The following is a 24,010-nucleotide window of genomic DNA, read 5'->3' on the forward strand; positions in this document are numbered from 1 at the left end:
ACATAGAGGCCTTTAGACTGAGATTTTTATTTTTATTTTTTTTCAATTTCATAGGATCTTATCTCTTATGCAAAAAATTTGAATCAAATGGAAAATAATTTAAACAAAAATAACATTTTATCACAAGACTATTTAACGCATTGACTTAATTTTCAACTATTTAATATTTTCAGTGTTATTTATTTATTTTTAGCAAGAGAGAGAGAGAGACAGAGAGACAGAGCTAGATAGAAAGGGAGAGAGATGAGAAGCATTAGTTCTTCATTGTAGCACCTTAGTTGTTCATTGATTGCTTTCTCATATGTGCTTTGACTGGAGGGCTCCAGCTGAGCCAGTGAATCCTTGCTCAAGCCAGCGACCTTGGGCTCAAGCCAGCAAACTTTGGACTCAAGCCAGCAACCATGGGGTCATGTCTATGATCCCACGCTCAAGACGGTGACCCTGCGCTCAAGCTGGTGAGCCCACGTGCAAGTTAATTGAGCCTGTGCTCAAGCCAGCAACCTTGGGGTTTCAAACCTGGGCTCTCAGGGTCCCAGTTGATGTTCTATCCACTGCACCATCACCTGGTCAGGCAATGTTATTTATTCTTAACTTATAAAGAAGTATTCATTTTTAATGGTCATATATACTGAGTTAAATAAATAAATAGAGCATTACCTAAATTAATCCAGTTAATGCTTATCTTGGAGCTTCTATCACACAATACTAAGCTCTGGTTGGCTACCAAAAAGGCATGATTTTTAGGAATGTTAGGTCTTTAACACTGAAGGGATTGTCCATCCATTCTAGGTCCAACTCCTCTACACCTGGCTGCACAGGCTTGTGCATTAGAAACAACCATCTGTCTACTCAGTTTCAAAGCTGATTACATGCTTCCTGAAAAAAGAGGCTGGATGCCCATTCACTTTGCTGCTTTCTATGACAATATCTGCATCATCATTATTCTCTGTAGGAAGGATCCTAGTCTGCTAGAAGCTGAGGCAACAGCTGAGTAAGTTATTAAGCATTTGTAAAGGTATACATTTCTGCTTTTGTGGCTTGCCCGAAACACTGACACTAAAAGAAATGGTTGGTATGATTGATTTGAAAGGCTGTGTAAGGAGTGTTCTACCTTTTCTGGTTACTATCTTCTTCCCCTACCGCTTACCTTTAGGATTTATACGGGCAGAACTTCTGTTAACCTCTGCATGTTGTCTGGAAGACTAAGGAGTAGCCCTAGGAAACTCTTCCTAGCTGTTTCCCAAGGGTATGGTTCCACAGACCAGTTTGCCAGTTTTACTACTTAGTGCCTAGGAAGAAACCTGAGACTAGGAAGGAGAAAGTTCCTCTAAATTGGAACCTGTACAGTCAGGAGGCAGCCCATGGGCTGCAGATCAAAGTGAATAGGCATCAGATAACAGTAGACATATGTAGTGATATCCAGAAGAAAAACACATTTTAAAGAAGTAAAGAACTCTGAGATAAGGAAATATCCCAAACAGGCTTTTGTTTCATAGTTTAGCTGAGGACCAGCTTTTAGGGTGGAGGTATAACTTCTTCTGGCTGGTAATCAGAAAAACAGGTTATTGTTTTAAATCTCTGAACATGATTTAGGCATGGTTTCATTCAGATATTTCTTAGTCTTCTTATAGCCTGTCCATTATTATTCAATGAAAAAATTAATTATCTCTCTGCGTTCAGGCAAAGATGCATGTGGAGAAAACTTTCAGGAAACCAGGGTTTCTGGATAATAGATTGTCTAACTAATAGACTCTGGAAAGAGCCATGGAATGTGGAAACCTGAGGTCGGGTCCTGGTTCTGTCATAGTTTGACGTGTCTTTGGTCACAAGAGGATTAAAAGACTGAGTGGATTGTAAAGGTCAAACAATTGGATATCAGTGGTAGAAGTAAGAAGTGATCTGTGAACATAAGGAAGAAGCAAAGGATTAGTAGAGAGGTCAATTATCGAGGTTGGGGTCTCCTATGTGGAGCTAATGAGGAGTGGGGCTATGCAGAATCTGTGTATGAATATGGAGCACGAGTGAAGGCGTGACAAGGAATTGAGATATCAGAACACAGAAGGTAATTACTGTGAGTGTTGAAGTCATTGACAATAGGAGGGGCATGTGGTGAGGCAGTGTATGAACTAGAATGTGGAAGAGGACTCACTTGGGCAGGGGAAATGGCAATGTGGAACTAGGCACAGTAATATAATATGATAGCATATATTTCAAATGATATGAATCAGAGTGATGGCATTAGAAGTAACAGTAATCTTTATTCCTACTAGTGAGTAGGAGAAAGCAAGCAAGAGGAGAACAGTCTTGTTAAAGTAGCAAAGGGAGAAAGTAAAGATATGTTTATTCATACAGGGCAAGAGTTTTCCTAAGGCTCAGGAGAAAAGGGAATAGAGGAGAGACTTGGGACCAGCTGGATAGAGGTGAGAGTTTAACAACAGGTAGCAAGAGAAAGAGCTTTCACAAATAGATGACGGCATAGGTGTAAGGATTTTAAAAAGTAATGTTTGAGGCAATGTGATGTGATGAAAAGAGGACGGGGGAAGACCCTGGCCTTGTAGCTCAGTTGGTTTGAGAGTTATCCCGTTGCAAGTTCAATCCCTGGTCAGGGCGCATATCAGAATCAACCAATGAGTGCATAAATAAGTAGAACAATAAACATGTTCTCCCACTCTCTCTCTCTCTCTCTCTCTCTCTCTCTCTCTCTCTCCCCCTCTCCCTCTCTCAATCAATAAAAAAAATTTTTTTTAAGAAAAATAAAAGGAGAATTGGGGAACTATGTATCAAGACTGTGCTAAGCACCTTATTCATTCCTTAGACCAACACTATCAGCTGATTGTTGTTACCTTCATTCTTTTACAAAGAAAATAACCCAGTTTGCTTGAGGTCACCTTGCTAGTTAGTACATCTATCTCTCAGTTAAGATACAACTGAAGCTGTTGTAATGAAGATACCCCAAAATATTTGTAGTTTAAATGAGAAAAACATATAGTTCTTTTTTATGATGTCTTGTTTCATGGTCAAAAGCTGGCATAATGGCTTGACACTTTGAGGGACCCAGACTTCCTTTTGTTATTTGTTGTTGTGTGGTTTCCATATTCTGGTACAAAATGGCAACTCGTGCTTTTATTATTACTCCTGTATTTCATTATTTCTCCTTGAGGAGAAAGAGAGAGGAAAATTATTAGTACACTCCTTTTCTCTTTAGGTTGTTTTCCAGGTAACTTTTATAAATATCACATTGGCCAATCAGAGTCTGATGGCCATATATATTCATATGGGAAGTGAGAATGTCATATTTGGCTGCAGAGCCATGTGGCCAACCAAAAGTTCTTCATATTCTAAAAAGAAGATAATGGGTTTTGAGAAAAACTAGTAGTTTCTGCCATAATGAGGAAGCTGGGATCTGAGAACTGAACATGAAGTTTAAAGAAATGAATTGTAATACTACTTTAGTATGAGTTTTATCATTTGTAAAACGGGATGATTAGAATTGCCTTGCTTTTTCCTTCACTCATAGAGTGGTTGCAAGGATTAGATGAGATAGTGTATTCTAAGAATTTTGTGAATTATCAACTTTTAAGTGAAGTAGAAGACATGATAATTAATTTGGGAAGGAGCACAGGGGCAAACAGTAAGGACAGCTAAAGCAGGAGAAGCAAATATATTTACATATGGACCGTAAAGAACAATAACGTGTAGGAAAGAGGAGGTGATGGTGTAACTCAGATTTCCTCCAATAGTGATTTGGATAGTTTTACAAAAAATAAATATGACATGATATGTGTGCTTAATTATTATTATATGTTCCTTGACTTCTAGGGATCAGTGTACTCCCCTGTTACTAGCTGCCACTTCAGGAGCACTGGACACTATTAAGTACCTATTGTCTCTTGGTGCTAACTGGAGAAAAACAGATATTAAAGGAAACAATATAATTCATTTATCAGTGCTTACTTTCCACACAGAGGTTCTCAAACATATAATAGAGTTAAATATCCCTGAACTTCCAGTTTGGAAAACTTTGGTAGGTGAGTATAGAACACATAACCTCTTTTTAAATAAATTGTCTAGATATTATTCAGTTTAATTATTGATGCTGATTCTGAAATAGAGCAAATAAAATGCAGTGATACATGCATCATATTTTACATATTTAAAAATCATGAAGTAAATGTTTTGAGTTAAAACCAGAAATAAAAATAACACTGAATTATATATATAATATTTTACATGCAGAAATAGTTTTATTTCTAAATTAAATTCAAAGATACTAAACAAAACAGACTACATTCTGCACACTTTTATTTTCTAATTTTCTCCAAAAGTCCAATCATTTTCTCCATCAAAAAAAATTTTTTTAAATAAAAAAGGAAAGAGGGGAGAAATTAAAGTTTGAGTGATAAAGATTCCCTTCAATTTATTTGCTACTTCCTAATTTTAGAGGCAGATTCAGCAACATTTTTTCTCACATTTTAATAAATGTTTTGTGAAAAATTCTGTTCAAGATTTTTGTCCAAATTTGTATTCAGTCTAACCAGAAATATTATAAGGGTAGGTAAGCGTTACAAGGCCAATTGAAAGCACACATCTGACTTTTCTCCTTCCCACTAAAAGTACATGGAGATTAAATAAAAATAACACCACCACCACCAAGTGCAAACAAGCATTGAAGAGAAAACAGGAAAGGACGCGACAGCCGTAAAATATTGGAGACATTGGTCAACTGAAGAAACCGTTCCAGGCCAACAGTGAGAAAACTGGGAACCTCTTGGACTCACACCATAGACCTTCCTCAGACTCAAGAACTCACAGTGCCAGTTAGAAGGGTTCTCTTCAGAGGCAAACCAGGAAAGACCTCAAGACACTAAGGAGGGATTCTCCCAACAAACAGGAAACTGGGAGCCTGACCCAAGAGAAAAGCAAAGGGAATTTCAAAGATGACAGCAAAGGGAAGTCCCAGAATGGGTACTGTGTACCAAAGCCAAAGGGAGAAGGTGGGAGGAATTATCAATAAGTACAAAGAAAACTAAGAGAATGAAATAAAATAGGAAAATTATTATGTCCAGGGAAAATAAAAGTAAGAAAGAAGACACAACTGTAGTATATTGTAATGCTTAGCTATGAATAATATCTGTAAAGGCATCATAATGTAAGTATTGAATGTTCATTTAACTAAAAACTATAAATATGGAGGAGGGGAAATAGAAATGGAAGAGCAGTGTTGAAAGAGCTAGTTTCTCATTTACTGGAACATGAAGTCAATCAATGATGTCTAAAATTTTTACAGCAAAAGGTAACAATGTGTATAAATATTTAGAAATATAGAAATATGTAAATCACAGAAGGTATAGGGAAAGAGTCCAAAGTGGTTATATCTGGAGAGAGAAACTCAGAAGACTGAAGAGGGTGGGACAAGCAACCACGATACTTTGCTGTAGGCCTTTTAGTAACATGTATTACTTTCATTAAATAAAAACTAAAGCAAAAATGAAACAAACTGGAGAAATGATACTTCCAAAAACTCATTTTAGGATGGGAAATGATATATTTATGATTTTCAGCCCCAGTCTGCTGATTCAAGAAGTCTGATAATTGGTTTCAAAACACCTGGGTACTGGGAACACATTCCAATTATATTAGCCCCAAAAGATTGTTGGAAATTGTTTTCAATGTTTATATTTGTATGGATATTTGTCATTTTATATGTTAGCCTTTTTAAGGAGGAATTAAGAAGACCATCCTGCTACTTTTAATAGACTAACACATTTGAAATATCTCAGTATGGAAAAGTATTTCTACCAGGAATAGCTTAATGGCACAGAAAATTCCCAGCAGCCACTGTCTCCTTCAGCCATTCTTGGGAAGTCCCAATAATGATGCAAACACAATAATCAGTGAATGTATAGCCACCGTTGCTTTGCTTTAAGCCCTGAAATAGCTCTTCTCCTTGCATTGCCCATTTCCAGCATGAGGGAAAATAGACTAACCAGAGTTGATTATGTTTTCGGGACTAGCTCTTAGAGTGGAAATTAAATTTTAAAAGAGAGATCCATAGAGTGATCTAGCCAAGGTAGGAGTTATTAGTTATTAGGCAGATTTGTTATTATAGGAGCTGACTAAAGTGAGATGAGGCAAGGATACTTCTGTGTGGTTTTTATTGCACCATAGACATTTGTTTGGAAGCATATACATTTGTATTATCTCATGTCTGGAATATAAGTTCATTCTTCTTCACACTCAGGAAATATATAAAGCCTTACATATGATTTAATAGATACTACATTTTTGTTGACAATAATACAGTTCACATACTCCAGCAACTGATTTCAAACCACTGAGGTGTACTGTTTTCCAAGCGAACTTGAATCATGTGACCACCCATTCTAAGTCATTCAGACTGAAGATAAAGAAAATACTAATGATACAGATTATAAATCTCAACGATCATGGGTAGATAGGGTATGTTCGGCTTCTCACAAAAGACCCCACATAGAGGAAATTTAATGAGTGCAGTGGGGGGGTGATGGTGGTGATCTCAATTCATGGCTTCACTTGGCCTATAGAGAAACAGAAGCAATCATTCCACTTCTTTTTGTGTTTTTCTGTTGAATACTTACCAGAAATGTTGCAGTGCGAAAGCTATAAACGAAGGATGATGGCTGTCATGTCCTTAGAAGTAATTTGCTTAGCAAAGGATGAATACTGGCAATATATTTTGAATGCAGGTGATGTAAAATTTATTAACTATCTTTTGCTTATGCTGTTTTATACAGAGGTATATTATATTCAGTTCATCACTTTAAGATATTTTTTATTTTCCACTGGGAAGCTGCACAGGATCAAACAACTCTGTAAATTCCATTTCTCTAAAACTTTCAAATTTAAAAGTATTATTAAATTAATTTTTCATACTACTTCTAATAACTACCACTTTCACTTAGAAGTTATCTCTATTCTGTATTTACACAATCTAGTTTTTAAATGGAAAATAGTTGTCATGGTTTGTCAAAGCAGTCCAGAGTGTGTAGGTAGCGCTGCATTTAGAAGTTAAGCTAATTGCTTAACCTTTCTAAGCCTACGTTCCTCACTCATAAAATATATAGGTCCTACTGCATAGGGTTGTCTAGAGAACAGCACTGTCCTACATGATGGAAATGTTCTATCTGCACTGTCTAACATAGTAGTTACTACTCTAATGTGAATGTTGAACACACATGAGGTGCTCCATAAATATTTGTTGAGTGAATGAATGTGTGAAAAAATCATTATAGATTAGTCCCCTAAAGTGTACAAAACATGTACAAAAGTTCTATGTCCAAAAAGTGAACCACAGATAAATATGTCACAGGGGAGATTACATTTCAGATAAATAAATGAATCATACCTATTATATTTTTCAGTATTTTATGTGTCTCTATAATGTGCTCTTTTCTTTCACATTGAACTGATGTAACTAGCATCCAACTGAAGTCAGATTTACTATTTTCACCAAGCCCAATGATTTTTTGAACCAATTGTAATTAATCAGGCGAAGGTTGCTTTTTAGTAGATTCAGCACTTTATTTTTATTTTTTAGTTGCTTGTATGAAATATGGGTAATATATAAAATAATGATCAAATAACTGTACAAACACTGCCACGCAAACTTGATGCAATAAACAGAATGAAGTCTACCACATAGTAGCTCAAAGAATTTATTTGTCCATGATCTTAAGCCAAAATTCAGTGTTTCAAAGGTGGTTAAGGTTACCAGTATGAAATGTATGATTGTATGCTGTGTGAAAATTAATAATATGAACACTGAGAGCTCTCTATACTATAGACAAGACAGAAAAGTACATTCATGTAGTTTTAAGTGATAACTTAAAAAATATGTTATAGAATTATTTGCCAGTTGTTTACATGGCAATACCCATAAACATTATTTAAATCTTATGATAAATTGAATACAAATGGTTACAAATAATTCATACTTTTTTCATTTCTTCATTGCAGGCACCATTCCTGCCTTGATCAATCTATTAAAAGGTTCCAAAATAAAATTACAATGCAAAACAGTTGGGTTATTGAGTAATATCTCAACCCATGTAAGTGTAGCACATGCTATTGTGGAAGCAGGAGGCATTCCTGCTCTGATCAACCTACTGGCTACTGATGAACCGGAGCTACACTCTCGCTGTACTGTCATTCTGTATGATATTGCTCAATTTGAAAACAAGGATGTTATTGCCAAATATGTAAGTTCTTTTCATAGAACATCATGTTGACTGACAGTAATTCCCTCATATGGAAGCTAGAAAGATACATATCCATGTTATTATGCAGTGGCAAAACTTTCAGGGAAACATTCCATCTCAATGAGGATGGCAAAGAGCAAACCTCCACAATCCAATGAGTGCCGAAGTGAACAAGAGCGAGACTGTACCAGAGCAAGCACAGCGAGAGAGGCATGAGCTTCAGCAGAGATACCCAGTTCCCCTGTTCCCAAATCTCACGAGGCAACACAGTGGGCCCAGATGGATGCTACCCTACACGTTGGGTTTGTGTCACATCTGTGGAACCTTGAGCTTAAGAAACCTGTCACGTTGCAGTCAGTAAGCAAGCCTGTTCTTTATCTGGAGGGAACTGTTCCCATACCTTACAAGATTGCTAGCCACATAAAAGTCCTGAGCATGGCTCAGGTGAAAGAGCTGTTGCAATCTTGATACACTCACACAATACAGGTAGGAGTGCAAGAGGCCCAGGGAAGACTGTTTCTCAACAAAAATATCCGGTAAAGCTATCACCTGGGAAAACATGGAAGGCAGGCAAGTGCTGACTTATCTCTAGGGGATGTGGTTGCTTCTTGCTGTTTATGAGAAGGTATTATAAGAAACACTACCATTTTAGATTTTCATTCTGCCTAAGAAATGTAATCTAATTGTGTACCAGAATTAGAAGAAAATTATTATTTGGTTGGTAATAATATGCCACTTTTGGTTATAATTAATTTTTTTTTAATTTTTTGATTTCAGTAAGGTAGGAAGGGGGGAGAGAGAGAGAGAGAGAGAGAGAGAGAGAGAGAGAGGAACATCAAGTTGTTCCTGCATGTGCCCTGCCTGAGACTCAAACCAGCAACCTCTGGGCTTCAGGATCATGTTCTAACCAATCAAGCTATCCAGCCAGGGCTGGTTACAATTTTTATCTACTTTATGGTAATATTGTTTTCTGATGCACATTCTTCATCTGTTATAAGTTTTTCCTATTTTTCCCCCTTATATTTGTACAGATCCTATCCTGGTTCTTTTTTTTTTTTTCTTTTTTTCTTTTTTTTTTTTTTTTTTTTTTTTTTTTTTTACAGAGACAGAGAGAGAGTCAGAGAGAGGGACAGACAGGGACAGACAGGCAGGAACAGAGAGATGAAAAGCATTAATCATTAGTTTATCGTTGTGCATTGCAACACCTTAGTTGTTCATTGATTGCTTTCTCATATGTGCCTTGACCGCGGGCCTTCAGCAGACCGAGTAACCCCTTGCTCGAGCCAGTGACCTTGGGTCCAAGCTGGTGAGCTTTTGCTCAAACCAGATGATCCTGTGCTCAAGCTGGCGACCTCGAGGTCTCGAACCTGGGTCCTCGGCATCCCAGTTCGACGCTCTATCCACTGCGCCACTGCCTGGTCAGGCTTAGTTCTTTTTTGATCATTACTCATCTCTAAATTAAGTTCTTTCCAGTCCAACTATTTGCAGGAAGTATATCTGGGAAAGGGCTAGGCTATGAAGAAAATGGCTTATGCCATAGGGTTGTATGTGTGGGTCCTTTCAGCTTTACCAGTGGATGGTATTTTACAATGTAGATTTTATTCCAGAGTCTGAAGTCTATTTCTTCCTTTTTACCTCACAATAGACTACTTCTTCCAAACATAAATGTTGGTATGATTCCTTGTTTATCCTTGCCTTCATTGATACAGATTGGTCCAGAAAAGATCAATTTATTATACACATTTATTATGGTTCACATTACAGATGTTGCCTAACTTCATTGAAATTAAGGTTATATTTCAGTTTCTTATCTTCCATAATACTATTGCATTATTTCTATTAGTAGGGAGAAATCCCATCTTTACTCCATTTAAAATTAAACAATTGTATTTACATTTAAAAATAATTTATGTTGCACAAATATAATTATCAAGAATTAGAACATCTACAATGGCATATATTTCCAAATAAACACTGTATTCAGTTGATCTTACTCAGATCCTATACTTTTTTAGATATTTAGTAAATGTTACAGTGAACTTGTAGCCTCAATTTATTTTGGTATTAAAAATAAGCTATTTTAAAATATATTTAGCTGACCTGTGGTGGTACAGTGGACAAAGTATCAACCTGGAGCTCAGGTCGCCAGTTCAAATCCCTGGGTTTGTCCAGTCAAGGCCATTACAGGAAACAACTACTACAAGTAGATATTTCCGGCTTCTCCCCCTCCCTTCTCACTCTCCCTCTTTTTCTCTCCCCTCTTTTCAAAAACCAATAAATAAAATCATATATATTGTAGATGTTCTCATTCTTGTTAATTATATTTGTGCAACATAAATTATTTTTAAATGTGAATACAATTGTTTAATTTTAAATGGAGTAAAGATGAGATTTCTCTCCTTTATTTCCAAAAACCAATAAATAAAATTTTATATATATATATGACTTACCTTAATATTTAAGCATATAATATCCTCAAAGTTGTATTAACTGTCACTTTATGTGCCATAACAGTAGACACATTTGTTATGGATAGTTGTTCTTTCCTAAATAAACAGGTATTTACAGCAAGACTACAGACTTGTGATTCTAAATAAAGATCACATACACCTCAAATAAATTTAATTACATTTTTTGTTTATTTTCAGAATGGAATCCCAGCTCTGATAAATCTCTTAAAGTCAGACATAGAAAATGTGCTAGTAAATGTAATGCACTGTGTACGGGTATTATGTATGAGAAATAAAAAAAATCAAAGAGCAGTGAGAGACCATAAAGGCATCCAATATCTTATCACATTTCTGAGTTCTGATTCAGGTGAGCCTCTGTTTATGTACTTTTAAGTGAACAACCAGATATATTAAGTGAAGCAAGCACAGGTTTTGACTTGTCCTACATGAATTAGATGTCCTAGATTTATCATAGAATGGATCTAGACATATGTAATATAACCTAAATATCTGAATACCCAAATTTAAACTGCTGGGTTTATAAAATTAAGAGAGTGGGAAAGGAACCTTTCTTTCTCTTCCCCTATATTTCTGCTTCAATCCAAAAAGTAGAAATTCCTACTTTCACCTTGCACTCAGCAATCTTACTCATTCCTCCCATTAAAAGAATAGTGAATTATGTAATTTTTCAGTTTGAAGAATGAGTCATTACAAATGCATGGAATAGTTCTTTTTGGCAGTTTTTCTCAAAGCAAGCTTTCCAGTAATAAAGGTGATTTTTTAAAAATCTCTATTTGATTCCTGTGTCTGTTTATCAAGTGAGTAGAAATTCTAAAGGAAGCACCTCGATCATCCCAATTATCTGGGCTTTGAAGTTCAGAGGTGAAGGTCAGGGATTTAGATAGAGAACTGGAAAGACTAGATTATAACCGTAACAAAGTAATTAAGAGTAAGTAAGATTGCTAATGAAAGTTTGCTGTATGAAAAAAAAAAACAGCTGACCAAGATGAGAAACTGGAGAAACTTCAACTTTAAGAGTTGGGTGAAAGACCACTCTTATTCAACATAGTACTGGAAGTCCTAGCCACAGCAATCAGATAAGAAGAAGAAATAAAATGCATACAAATTGGAAAAGAAGAAGAAAAACTGTCATCATTTGCACATGACATGATACTGTATATAGAAAAATCTAAAGATTCATCAAAAGCTACTAGAACTGATAAATGAATTCAATAAAGTAGCAGGATACAAAATAAATATCCATAAATCAGTTGCATTTTATAAACCAATAATAAACTATCAGAAAGGGAAACTAAGAAAACTATTCCATTCACAATTGCTTCAGGAAAAAACAAACAAAAATATAAACCTAGGAATAAATTTAACCAAGGATGTAAAAGAGCTGTACTTGGAAAATTATAAGACACTGAAGAAAGAATTGAAGAAGATACAAATAAGTGGAAGCATAAACTGTGTTCATGGATAGGAAGAATTAAAATCATTAAAATGTCCATACTACCCTAAGCATCTATAGATTCAATGCAATTCCTAGCAAGTTACCAATGATCTATTTCACAAAACTAGAAAAGACATTTCAAAAAAATTTAAGTAGCACAAAGGACCCTGAATAGCAACAGCAATCTTGAGAAGATAAAAGCCAAAGGTATCATGATAACTAATATCAAACTACTATAAAGCCAGAGTAATCAAAACAGCATGGTACTAGCATAAAAACAGACACATTGGTCACTGGAACAGAATAGAGAGCCCAGAAATAAATCTGCACATTTATGGTCAATTAATGTATGACAAAGGAGGCAAGAACATACAATGGGGTAAATGCAGTCTATTCAAAAAGTAGTTTTGAGATATTGGTCATATACATGCAGAAAATGAAACTAGACCACCTTTTTACACCATGTACAAGAATAAACTCAAAATGGATTTAAAGACTTAAATGTAAGACTCAAAACCGTAACACTTCCAGAAGAAAACACAGGCAGTAAAATCTCTGGTATTAAATCTTAGCAATATTTTTTTCTAATACATTTTCTTGGACAAGGGAAACAAAATAAATAAATAAATAAACAATGGGACTACATCGAACTAAAAAGATTTTGCACAGTAAAGAAAACATTAGCAAAATGAAAAGACAACTTACAGAATGGGAGGACATATTTGCCAATGATAGATCTGATAAGGGGTTAATATCCAAAATTTATAAAAAACTGATATAACTCAACACACAAAAAAAATCCAATTACAAAAATGGGCAGAGAATCAGAATACACACATCTCCAAAGAGGACATACAGATTGGCCAATGTATGAAAAGATGCTCGGTGTTACCAATCATCAGAAAGATGCAAATTAAAACCACAATGCGATATCAGTTCACACCTGTCAGAATGGCTGTCATCGATGAATCCATAAAAATGTGTTAGCAAGGATATGGAGAAAAGGGAACCCTTGCGCACTGCAGTTGGGAGAGCAGATTTGTGTGGCCGCTATGGAAAACAATATGAAGTTTCCTAAAAAAAAATAAAATGGAACTGACTTATGAGCCAGTGATTCCACTTCTGGGTATATATCTGAAAAAACTCAATGCACTAATTGGAAAGAATATATGCACCCCTATGTTCACAAAGTGTTATTAACAATAGCCAAGATATGCAAAAACAAACCAAGTGCCCATCAATAGATAGGTAGATAAAGTGGTGATATAAATACACAAATATATGTATGTGTGTGTATATATATATATGGACCTAGATGAATGGACCTAGAGGGTATTATGCTAAGTAAAATAAGTCAGTCAAATAAAGACAAATACCATATCATTTCACTTATATGTGGAATCTAAAGAGCAAAATAAATGAACAAACAAAATAGAAATAGACTCATAGATACAGAGATCAGATGATGGTTGCCAGAGGGGAGGGGGTTTGGGAGACTAGGTGAAAAAGATGAAGGGATTAAGAAGTACAAATTGTAAGTCACAAAATAGTCCTGAGGATTTGAAGTACAGCATAGGGAAGACAGTCAATAATATTGTAATAACTATTATGGTGCCAGATGTGTACTTGAAATATCAGGGGATCACTTTGTAAAGTCAGAACACTATGCTGTGCACCTGAGACTAATACAAAATAATATTGCATGTAAACTGTAATTAAAATATAAAAATAAAATGTGATTAAGGAAATGTGATATACCCATTCATGAATTTAAAAGACACAGATGTCCATAAAGAATAGGAAAATGGCCCTGGCCGGTTGGCTCAGTGGTAGAGCGTCGGCCTGGTGTGCAGAAGTCCCCGGTTCGATTCCCGGCCAGGGCACACAGGAGAAGCGCCCATCTGCTTCTCCACCCCTCCCCCTCCTTCCTCTCTGTCTCTCTCTTCCCCTCCCGCAGCCGAGGCTCCATTGGAGCAAAGATGGCCCGGGCGCTGGGGATGGCTCCTTGGCCTCTGCCCCAGGCGCTAGAGTGGCTCTGGTCGCGGCAGAGCGACGCCCCCTGGTGGGCAGAGCGTCGCCCCCTGGTGGGCGTGCAGGGTGGATCCCGGTGGGACGCATGCGAGAGTCTGTCTGACTGTCTCTCCCCATTTCTAGCTTCAGAAAAATACAAAAAAAAAAAAAAAAAAAAAAAAAAGAATAGGAAAATGTTATATTGGTAAACTAAAATGTAAGGCATGCGTTTGTAGTGCAACTACATTAAATGTCTTTAACACTATCTAAATTTATACGTATAAAAAAACAGGTGAGATTAAAGGATATGTTCATGTTTGTATGGTGAGAATCTGGACAGTTATTATTCTATTATTTTCTAAATTTTCTATAAACTCTACAAGTTTGATTTTATAAGGTGAGAAACTAATGATATGCTGTATTTTTGTAGTGTTACTTTGTTAAAGATTTAATTAACTGGTTCTCAAATTCATTTGAAGATGTGTTAAAGGCCGTATCTTCTGCTACAATCGCTGAGGTTGCACGTGATAATAAGGATGTTCAGAATGCTGTGGCTGCTAAAGGAGCCATTCCTCCTCTGGTGGCTCTTTTTAAAGGGAAACAACTTAATGTCCAAGTGAAGGGTGCAATGGCTGTGGAATCACTGGCGCGTTACAACCCTTCTATACAGAGAGCATTTCTGGAAAACTCATTAAGTAAAGATCTTTTAAAACTCCTTAAGGTAGGAATTGTATGATTACTTATCCCTTTTCTTAGACAAAGTACGCAATAATGAATTTAGTTCAGTGAAAAGAAAACAAATTAATTTAGAATAAACATTTTATAAAGTAGATATTCCTACAGTATTAAATAAATGCTCAGTGAATGAAATTTTTTTTTTAAATAGGCATTTCAAATAGATGTTAAAGAACAAGGAGCAGTAGCACTTTGGGCCTTGGCAGGACAAACACTGAAACAACAAAAATATATGGCAGAACAAATTGGATACAACTTTATAATAAATATGCTTTTGTCACCGTCAGCTAAAATGCAGTATGTTGGTAAGTTATTTTCTATGTAAAAATATGCGCAATGTAGAATTTTGGAGATCAGACATGTTTCTTGCTTTTCTTTATCAGGAGGTGAAGCAGTCATCGCTCTAAGTAAGGACAGCAGGATGCATCAAAATCAAATATGCGAAGGAAGTGGAATTGCACCATTGGTTCGCTTACTAAGGATTAGTAAACTTGCAGAATGCACACTTCTGAGTGTCATCAGAGCGGTGGGATCAATGTGTATTGGTTTGTAAATTTATTCTCAATTTTTAAAGAAAATCCTTGCTTTCAAATTCAACAGTTTCGACTGGTTACAAACCACACGCATGCACACACCCCTACCTTCCTTTTTCTTCCTGATGGTGTTAATGCTTTCTACATTCTTGAACAGATGCAGCGTATTTAAACAGCTGTTTTATAATCCCTGTATCTAGTTCCAGCATCTCTGTCTTTTCTGGTTTTCTGTCTATTGGTTAACTTTTTTCCTAACTATGAATAGTTTTTTCCTGCTCTTTTGCATGCCTAAAATTTTTAGATTTTTTTTTCAGTTTTATTGAAATATAATTGACATACAATATTTAAAATATATAATAGAATAAAATAAAATACATTATTTAAAGTATTCAATTTGATGACTTGTAGCATATGTATTCAGCTGTGACACCACCACTGCAGTAAAATAAATGAATAGAATCATCAGCAAAAAGGTTTTATTTGTCCCTCTGTTATCCCTCCCTTTTTGCACTCCCATCCCCCAGATAACCTCTGATCTGTTTTCTCTCACTATAGATTGGTTTGCATTTTCTAGAATTTAATTAATTCTATATGTAAATTGAATTAATCAGATATACTCTTTTTTCATGCTTCTTTCACCCAGCATAATTATTTTAATATTCATCCATATTATTGTGCATGTCAATAGTTCACTTCTTTTAAATTCTGAGTAATATTCCACTGCATGGTGTGATGGTTAATTTTATTCTTTATGAGATACATACATACATATCCCATTGGTTCTGTTTCTCTAGAAAACTGTGACTAGTACATATCGATATACTACGATTTGTTTATCAGTGTACCCATTGATAGATATTTAGATTGTTTCCAGTTCATTAATATTGTAAAACTGTTATGAACATTTATGTACAAGCCTTGGAAGAGACATGTTTTCATTTCTTTAGTGTTAATACCTAGAAGTAGGTTTTCACGATCATATGATAGGTGTATGCTTAACTTTTAAAGAAACTGCCAGACTGTTTTTCAAAGTAGAATAACCATACCAGCAGTGTGTATGATCGCAGTAGCTTCACTTCCTCATCAACACTTACAATGGTGATTTTAGCCATTCCCGTAGGTACGTAGTAAATCTGTGGTTTTAATTTGCATTTTCCTAATGACTGATGATTTAGAGAATCTTTTCATGTGCTTATTTGTCATTTTTATATCTTCTCTGGTAAAGTGTCTTTTAAAATATTTTGCCCATTTTTATTGTGTTATCTTATTGAAGTATAAGCATTCTTTACATACTCTAGATACAAGTCCTTCGTTAGATGTATGTTTTGCATATATTTTCTCCCAGTCTATGGTGTATCTTTTGATATTTCTTTCTTACAAGGTCTTTTGATGAGCAAGAGTTTTTGAATATGTCTAATTTGTTAATTTAAAATTTTTAGTTCATAGGTTTTGTGTTCTCTTCAAGAAACATCCACTAGAGCAGCGGTTCTCAACCTGTGGGTCGCGACCCACAGGTTGAGAACCGCTGCACTAGAGTGAAGGGAAAAGAGGGGATGGGACCAAAGAAGGTGAAAGGATTAACCAAAATTTTATATATATATATATAAAACACACATATACAGACAACAGTGTAGGAATAGCCAGAGAGATGGGGGGTGAAGGTATGGGGAGAGGGCAAAGTTGGGGAGAAAAGGGGTGGAAAGAGACTTTGCATCGGGTATGGGGGGCACAATATGGTGTTATATTAAGTGGGACACCACTCGAAATCATGTCAACACATGATTAAAAATTAAAAATTAAAATTAAAAAAAGAAACCTCTGCCAAATTCAAAATCATAAAGGTTTTCTATTTTCCTGTATATTTAGATTTCTGAATCATTTTGAATTAATTTTTGCATGTGGCTAAGATTCATTTTTTACTACCCATTTAGCATCATTTATTGAAAAGATTATCTTTTCCTCCGTATGATTTCCTAGGTACTTTTGTTAATAATCAATTGACTAAATATTTGTGAGTCTGTTTCTGGACTCTTTCTGTCTACTTATCCATTTGTCTATCTTTATGCTATACTTACTGTCTTTTTTTTTTAATAATTTTATTTTTTTAATGGGGTGACATCAATAAATCAGGATACATATATTCAAAGATAACAAGTCCAGGTTATCTTGTTGTTCAATTATGTTGCATACCCATCACCCAAAGTCAGATTGTCCTCTGTCACCTTCTATCTTGTTTTCTTTGTGCCGCTCCCCCTCCCACTTTCCCTCTCCCATTCCCCCCTCCCCCCCCCCAACCACCACACTCTTATCAATGTCTCTTAGTTTCACTTTTATGTCCCACCTACGTATGGAATAATGCAGTTCCTGATTTTTTCTGATTTACTTATTTCGCTTCGTATCATGTTATCAAGATCTCACCATTTTGCTGTAAATGATCCTATGTCATCATTTCTTATGGCTGAGTAGTATTCCATAGTGTATATGTGCCACATCTTCTTTATCCAGTCATCTACTGACGGGCTTTTTGGTTGTTTCCATGTCCTGGCCACTGTGAACAATGCTGCAATGAACATGGGGCTGCATGTGTCTTTACGTATCAATGTTTCTGAGTTTTGGGGGTATATAGCCAGTAGAGGGATTGCTGGGTCATAAGGTAGTTCTATTTTCAGTTTTTTGAGGAACCACCATACTTTCTTCCATAATGGTTGTACTACTTTACATTCCCACCAACAGTGTATGAGGGTTCCTTTTTCTCCACAGCCTCTCCAACATTTGCTATTACCTGTCTTGCTAATAATAGCTAATCGACAGGTGTGAGGTGGTATCTCATTGCAGTTTTGATTTGCATTTCTCTAATAGCTAAGGAAGATGAGCATCTTTTCATATATCTGTTGGCCATTTGTATTTCTTCCTGGGAGAAGTGTCTGTTCATATCCTCTTCCCATTTTTTTATTGGATTGTTTGTTTGGTTGTTGTTGAGTTTTATGAGTTCTTTGTATATTTTGGATATTAGGCCCTTATCTGAGCTGTTGTTTGAAAATATCATTTCCCATTTAGTTGGCTTTCTGTTTATTTTGTTATCAGTTTCTCTTGCTGAGCAAAAACTTCTTAGTTTGATGTAGTCCCATTCATTAATTTTTGCCTTCACTTCTCTTGCCTGTGGAGTCAAATTCATAAAATGCTCTTTAAAACCCAGGTCCATGAGTTTAGTACCTATGTCTTCTTCTATGTACTGAATTGTTTCAGGTCTTATGTTTAGATCTTTGATCCATTTTGAGTTAATTTTAGTACAGGGGGAGAGACTGTAGTCCAGTTTCATTCTTTTGCATGTGGCTTTCCAGTTTTCCCAGCACCATTTATTGAAGAGGCTTTCTTTTCTCCATTGTGTGTTGTTGGCCCCTTTATCAAAAATTATTTGACTATATATATGTGGTTTTATTTCTGGACTTTCTATTCTGTTCCATTGGTCTGAGTGTCTATTTTTCTGCCAATACCATGCTGTTTTGATTGTCGTGGCCCTATAATATAGTTTGAAGTCAGGTATTGTAATGCCCCCAGCTTCATTCTTTTTCTTTAGGATTGCTTTGGCTATTCGGGATTTTTTATAGTTCCATATAAATCTGATGATTTTTTGCTCTATTTCTTTAAAAAATGTCATTGGAAGTTTGATGGGAATTGCATTAAATTTGTATATTGCTTTGGGTAATATAGCCATCTTGATTATATTTATTCTTCCTAGCCAAGAACAAGGTATATTCTTCCATCTCATTATATCTTTTTCGATTTCCCTTAACAATGGTTTATAGTTTTCATTATATAAGTCCTTTACATTCTTTGTTATGTTTATTCCTAAGTATTTTATTTTTTTGTTGTTGCAATCGTGAAGGGGATTATTCTTTTGAGTTCGATCTCAATTGTTTCATTGTTGGCATATAGAAAGGCTATTGACTTCTGTATGTTAATTTTGTATCCTGCGACCTTACTGTATTGGCTTATTGTTTCTAGTAGTCTTTTTGTGGATTCTTTGGGGTTTTCGGTGTATAGGATCATATCATCTGCAAAAAGTGATACCTTTACTTCTTCCTTTCCGATATGGATGCCTTTTATTTCTTTGTCTTGTCTGATTGCTCTGGCTAGAACCTCTAGTACCACATTAAATAAGAGTGGAGAGAGTGGACAACCCTGTCTTGTTCCTGATTTAAGGGGGGAAGCCTTCAGTTTAGTGCCATTTAATATGATGTTAGCTGATGGCTTATCATATATGGCCTTTATCATGTTGAGATATTTTCCTTCTATACCCATTTTGTTGAGAGTCTTAAACATAAAATTGTGTTGTATTTTATCAAAAGCCTTTTCTGCGTCTATTGATAAGATCATGTGGTTTTTGTTCTTTGTTTTGTTGATATGGTGTATTACGTTAACCGTTTTACGTATGTTGAACCATCCTTGAGATTCTGGGATGAATCCCACTTGATCATGATGTATTATTTTTTTAATATGTTGTTGTATTCGATTTGCTAGTATTTTGTTTAGTATTTTAGCATCTGTATTCATTAGAGATATTGGTCTGTAGTTTTCTTTTTTTGTGCCATCCTTGCCTGGTTTTGGTATGAGGGTTATGTTGGCCTCATAAAATGTGTTTGGAAGTATTGCTTCTTCTCCAATTTTTTGGAAGACTTTGAGTAGAATAGGAACCAAGTCTTCTTTGAATGTTTGACAAAATTCGCTGGTATAGCCGTCAGGGCCTGGACTTTTATTTTTGGGGAGGTTTTTAATGGTTTTTTCTATTTCTTCTCTACTAATAGGTCTGATTAGGCTTTCTGCTTCTTCATGACTCAGTCTAGGAAGGTTGTATTGTTCTAGGAATTTATCCATTTCTTCTAGGTTGTTGAATTTAGTGGCATAAAGTTTTTCATAGTATTCTACAATAATTCTTTGTATATCTACGGTGTCCGTGGTGATTTCTCCTCTTTCATTTTGGATTTTGTTTATATGAGTCCTTTCTCTTTTTTCCTTGGTAAGTCTTGCCAAGGGTTTGTCAATTTTGTTGATCTTTTCAAAGAACCAGCTCCTTGTTCTATTAATTTTTTCTATAGTTTTTCTGTTCTCTATTTCATTTATTTCTGCTATGATTTTTATTACCTCCTTTCTTTGGCTGGTTTTGGGTTTTCTTTGTTCTTCTTTTTCTAGTTCCTTAAGGTGGGAAGTTAAGTGGTTCACTTGGGCTCTCTCTTGTTTGTTCATATATGCCTGAAGTGATATGAACTTCCCTCTTATCACTGTTTTTGCTGCATCCCATAGATTCTGATATGTCGTATTGTCATTTTCATTAGTCTGTATATATCTTTTGATCTCTGCACTTATTTCTTCTTTGACCCATTCATTTTTTAAAAGTATGTTGTTTAGTTTCCACATTTTTGTGGGATTTTTTTCCTCTTTTTTTCAGTTGAATTCTAGTTTCAAGGCTTTATGATCAGAAAATATGCTTGGTACAACTTCGATTTTTCTGAATTTGCTGATGTTGTTTTTGTGGCCCAACATATGGTCAATTCTTGAGAAAAATCCATGTACACTGGAGAAAAATGTATACTCAGTCACTTTGGGATGAATGTCCTGTAGATGTCTATCATATCCAGGTGCTCTAGTGTTTTGTTTAAGGCCACTATGTCTTTGTTGATTCTCTGTTTGGATGACCGATCTAGAGCTTTCAGTGGTGTATTGAGGTCTCCAAGTATGATTGTATTTTTGTCAGTTTTTGTTTTAAGATCAATAAGTAGCTGTCTTATATATTTTGGTGCTCCTTGGTTTGGTGCATATATATTAAGAATTGTTATGTCTTCTTGATTCAGTGTCCCCTTAGCCATTATGAAATGGCCATTTTTGTCTCTGAGTACTTTTCCTGTCTTGTAGTCAGCATTATCCGATATGAGTATTGCTACACCTGCTTTTTTTTGGATGTTATTTGCTTGGAGTATTGTTTTCCAGCCTTTCACTTTGAATTTGTTGTTATCTTTGTTACTTAGATGAGTTTCCTGTAGGCAGCATACAGTTGGATTTTCTTTTTTAATCCATTCTGCTACTCTGTGCCTTTTTATTGGTGAGTTTAATCCCTTTACATTTAGTGTAATTATTGACACTTGTGAGTTCCCTATTGCCATTTTATATCTTGCTTTCTGTTAGTTTTGTGTCTTGTTTGATCCTTCTCTTTCGTTTTTCTATCTTTTGTTTTTATTTGGTTGTATTCCATACATCTTTCCTCTGTTGCTATCTTTTTTATCTCATGTGCTTCTGTGGTGGTTTTTTCAATGGTGGTTACCTTTGAGTAATGAAAAGGGTTCCTACCCTGTTCATTGTAGCAAACTATTTTGTGAGTAATTTTGCACTCCATCGTCCTTTGCTACTGTTAATCTCCATCTTCTCCTCCCCTTTCTTTTTGTTGTTGTCACAGTTTAAATTTGGTTTTATTGTGTTCTTCTTGGAGCTTTTACTTGTGACTCTGTTTTTTTTTGTTCTTTGTATCTGATTGGAGAACCCCCTTTAGTAATTCCTGGAGTGGGGGTTTTCTGATGATAAATTCCCTCATCTTTTCTGTATCTGTGAATGTTTTTATTTCTCCTTCATATTTGAAGGATAGCTTTGATGGGTATAGTATTTGTGGCTGAAAGTTCCTCTCTTTCAGGACTTTAAATATTGGGGTCCACTCTCTTCTAGCTTGTAGAGTTTCTGCTGAGAAATCTGATGATAATCTAATGGGCCTTCCTTTATATGTTGTATTCTTCTTTTCCCTGGCTGCCTTGAGAATTTTTTCTTTGCTGTTGGTTTGTGTCAATTTCATTATGATATGCCTTGGAGTAGGTTTGTTGGGGTTAAGAAAACTCGGAGTTCTGTTTGCTTCTTGAACTTGAGGCTTTATTAGTTCTTTCCACAGTCTTGGGAAGTTCTCATCTATTATTTGTTTGAGTATGTTCTCCATTCCATTTTCTCTCTCTTCTCCCTCTGATATACCTATTATTCTTATGTTATTCTTTTTGGTGGAGTCAGATAATTCTTGTAGGGCTAGCTCATTTTTTTAAATTTTTTAGTCTCTTTCTTCTTCTCTCTGTTGTGCCTCAAGTTGCTTGTCTTCTATTTCACTAATCCTCTCTTCTATCTGACCTGTTCTATTAGCTAAGCTTGTTACTTCGTTTTTCAGCTCGTGAATTGAGTTTTTCATCTCTGTTTGATTTGTTTTTATAGTTTCAATTTCCTTGGACATATATTCTTTGTGTTCATTGAGTTGTTTTCTGAGCTCCCTAAATTGCCTTTCTGTGTTTTCTTGTATATCTCGGAGGATTTTTAGGATTTCTATCTTGAATTCTCTGTCATTTAGCTCCAAGGTTTCCAATATATTAAATTTTTTCTCCATAGATTTTTCCTCATCTAGGTGTGTTACCTCTCTTTCTTTTGTATCCATGATATTCGATTTTCTCTTCCTTAATGGCATCTGAGGGTGGTTTTGTTGATAGTATTAATGAGATTTAATAAAGAATAAAAAGTTAAAAAAATAAAAAATCGAAAAGAGTTGTTTTTAAAAAAAAAATTAATAATGAAATAAATAAAAATAAAATAAAATTAAAATTAAAAAAAAGGAAATTATTCCCCCTTCCTTTTTTCCTCTCCTCTCCTCTTCCCTCTTTCTTGAGAAAATCTTGTGGTGAACTGTGAATTATAACAAACAATGCCTGTAATGGAGGGCCTGAATTGGGGAAAAGTAATAAAGGGGCAAAAAAAAGAAAAAAGAAGGGGTATGGATCCACAAAAAGCAAATAAGGAAAAAATTTGGGTCAAGAATAAAATGATTTGCTTTTAGGTGTTGGTTGACTAAGAGTTATGATGAGAGGAATAAGAGGAAAACAGAAAAATGGGGGGACAAATTAAAAAATTACTATTGTATTTAGTGGAACATGAACTAGATAAAATGGAGAGCTAGGGATGGGAGCACTGCTAGTGAGTTAAAAAGGTGAAGTAAAAACCCCCCAAAATGCCACAAACATAAGTTTGAGTCCCAGATAAGATAATTTGTTTGTTATTGAGGTTTGAATGAGAGGAGATGTAAAGGAGAAAGGAAGAAACTAATATAGAGGGAGAAAAGAAAGAGAGAGAGAGAAAAAAAAGAGGGAACTACTAAAAGAAGAAAAAAGAAAAAAGAGGAGAGAGAGAGAGAGAGAGAGAGTTAAGGGTTTTGGAGTGCAACCCTCATAGAGAGAAAGGAAGAGGAGAAAAGATAATGGGAGATGTAACACTTCTGGGTAGTGTAGTTCAAGGAGAGGAGAGAGTAAGACTGGCAGAGAGTTAATCAGCCAAATTGGAGGAGGAAAAAAATATCAAGAATGAAGATAAGAGAAACAAATGAACAAATATAATAAAATGGGATAGGTTATAAAGTCTGCAGATTATTCTTGATTTTGAGAGGTTATCTTCTTGCTTTTTCTTTTCTCTCCCTCTTCCTGGTCGGTGACTCTGTACCCCGGGTTTTGCCCCTTTGGCACGCTCAGGTAGAGGTTTGCAGTTGATAAGTCTCTATGGCGATGTCATGTATTGTGCTTTAGT

General features: G+C 35.4%; 1 protein-coding gene across 1 annotated transcript in view; it reads left to right on the plus strand.

The window, feature by feature from the left end:
• The window catches only part of ANKAR (ankyrin and armadillo repeat containing), a 65,870-nt gene that overhangs the window by 20,478 nt on the left and 21,382 nt on the right, over nt 1–24,010 (plus strand). The window contains exons 7-14 of the mRNA XM_066346220.1: nt 790–991; nt 3,820–4,028; nt 6,621–6,725; nt 7,996–8,237; nt 10,886–11,054; nt 14,633–14,874; nt 15,040–15,193; nt 15,272–15,433. Of these exons, the coding sequence (XP_066202317.1) occupies nt 790–991; nt 3,820–4,028; nt 6,621–6,725; nt 7,996–8,237; nt 10,886–11,054; nt 14,633–14,874; nt 15,040–15,193; nt 15,272–15,433 (1,485 nt within the window). The remainder of the gene's footprint in view (nt 1–789; nt 992–3,819; nt 4,029–6,620; nt 6,726–7,995; nt 8,238–10,885; nt 11,055–14,632; nt 14,875–15,039; nt 15,194–15,271; nt 15,434–24,010) is intronic.

Source organism: Saccopteryx leptura, chromosome 7 (assembly GCF_036850995.1).
Source record: "Saccopteryx leptura isolate mSacLep1 chromosome 7, mSacLep1_pri_phased_curated, whole genome shotgun sequence".
NCBI classification, from domain to species: Eukaryota; Metazoa; Chordata; class Mammalia; order Chiroptera; family Emballonuridae; genus Saccopteryx; species Saccopteryx leptura.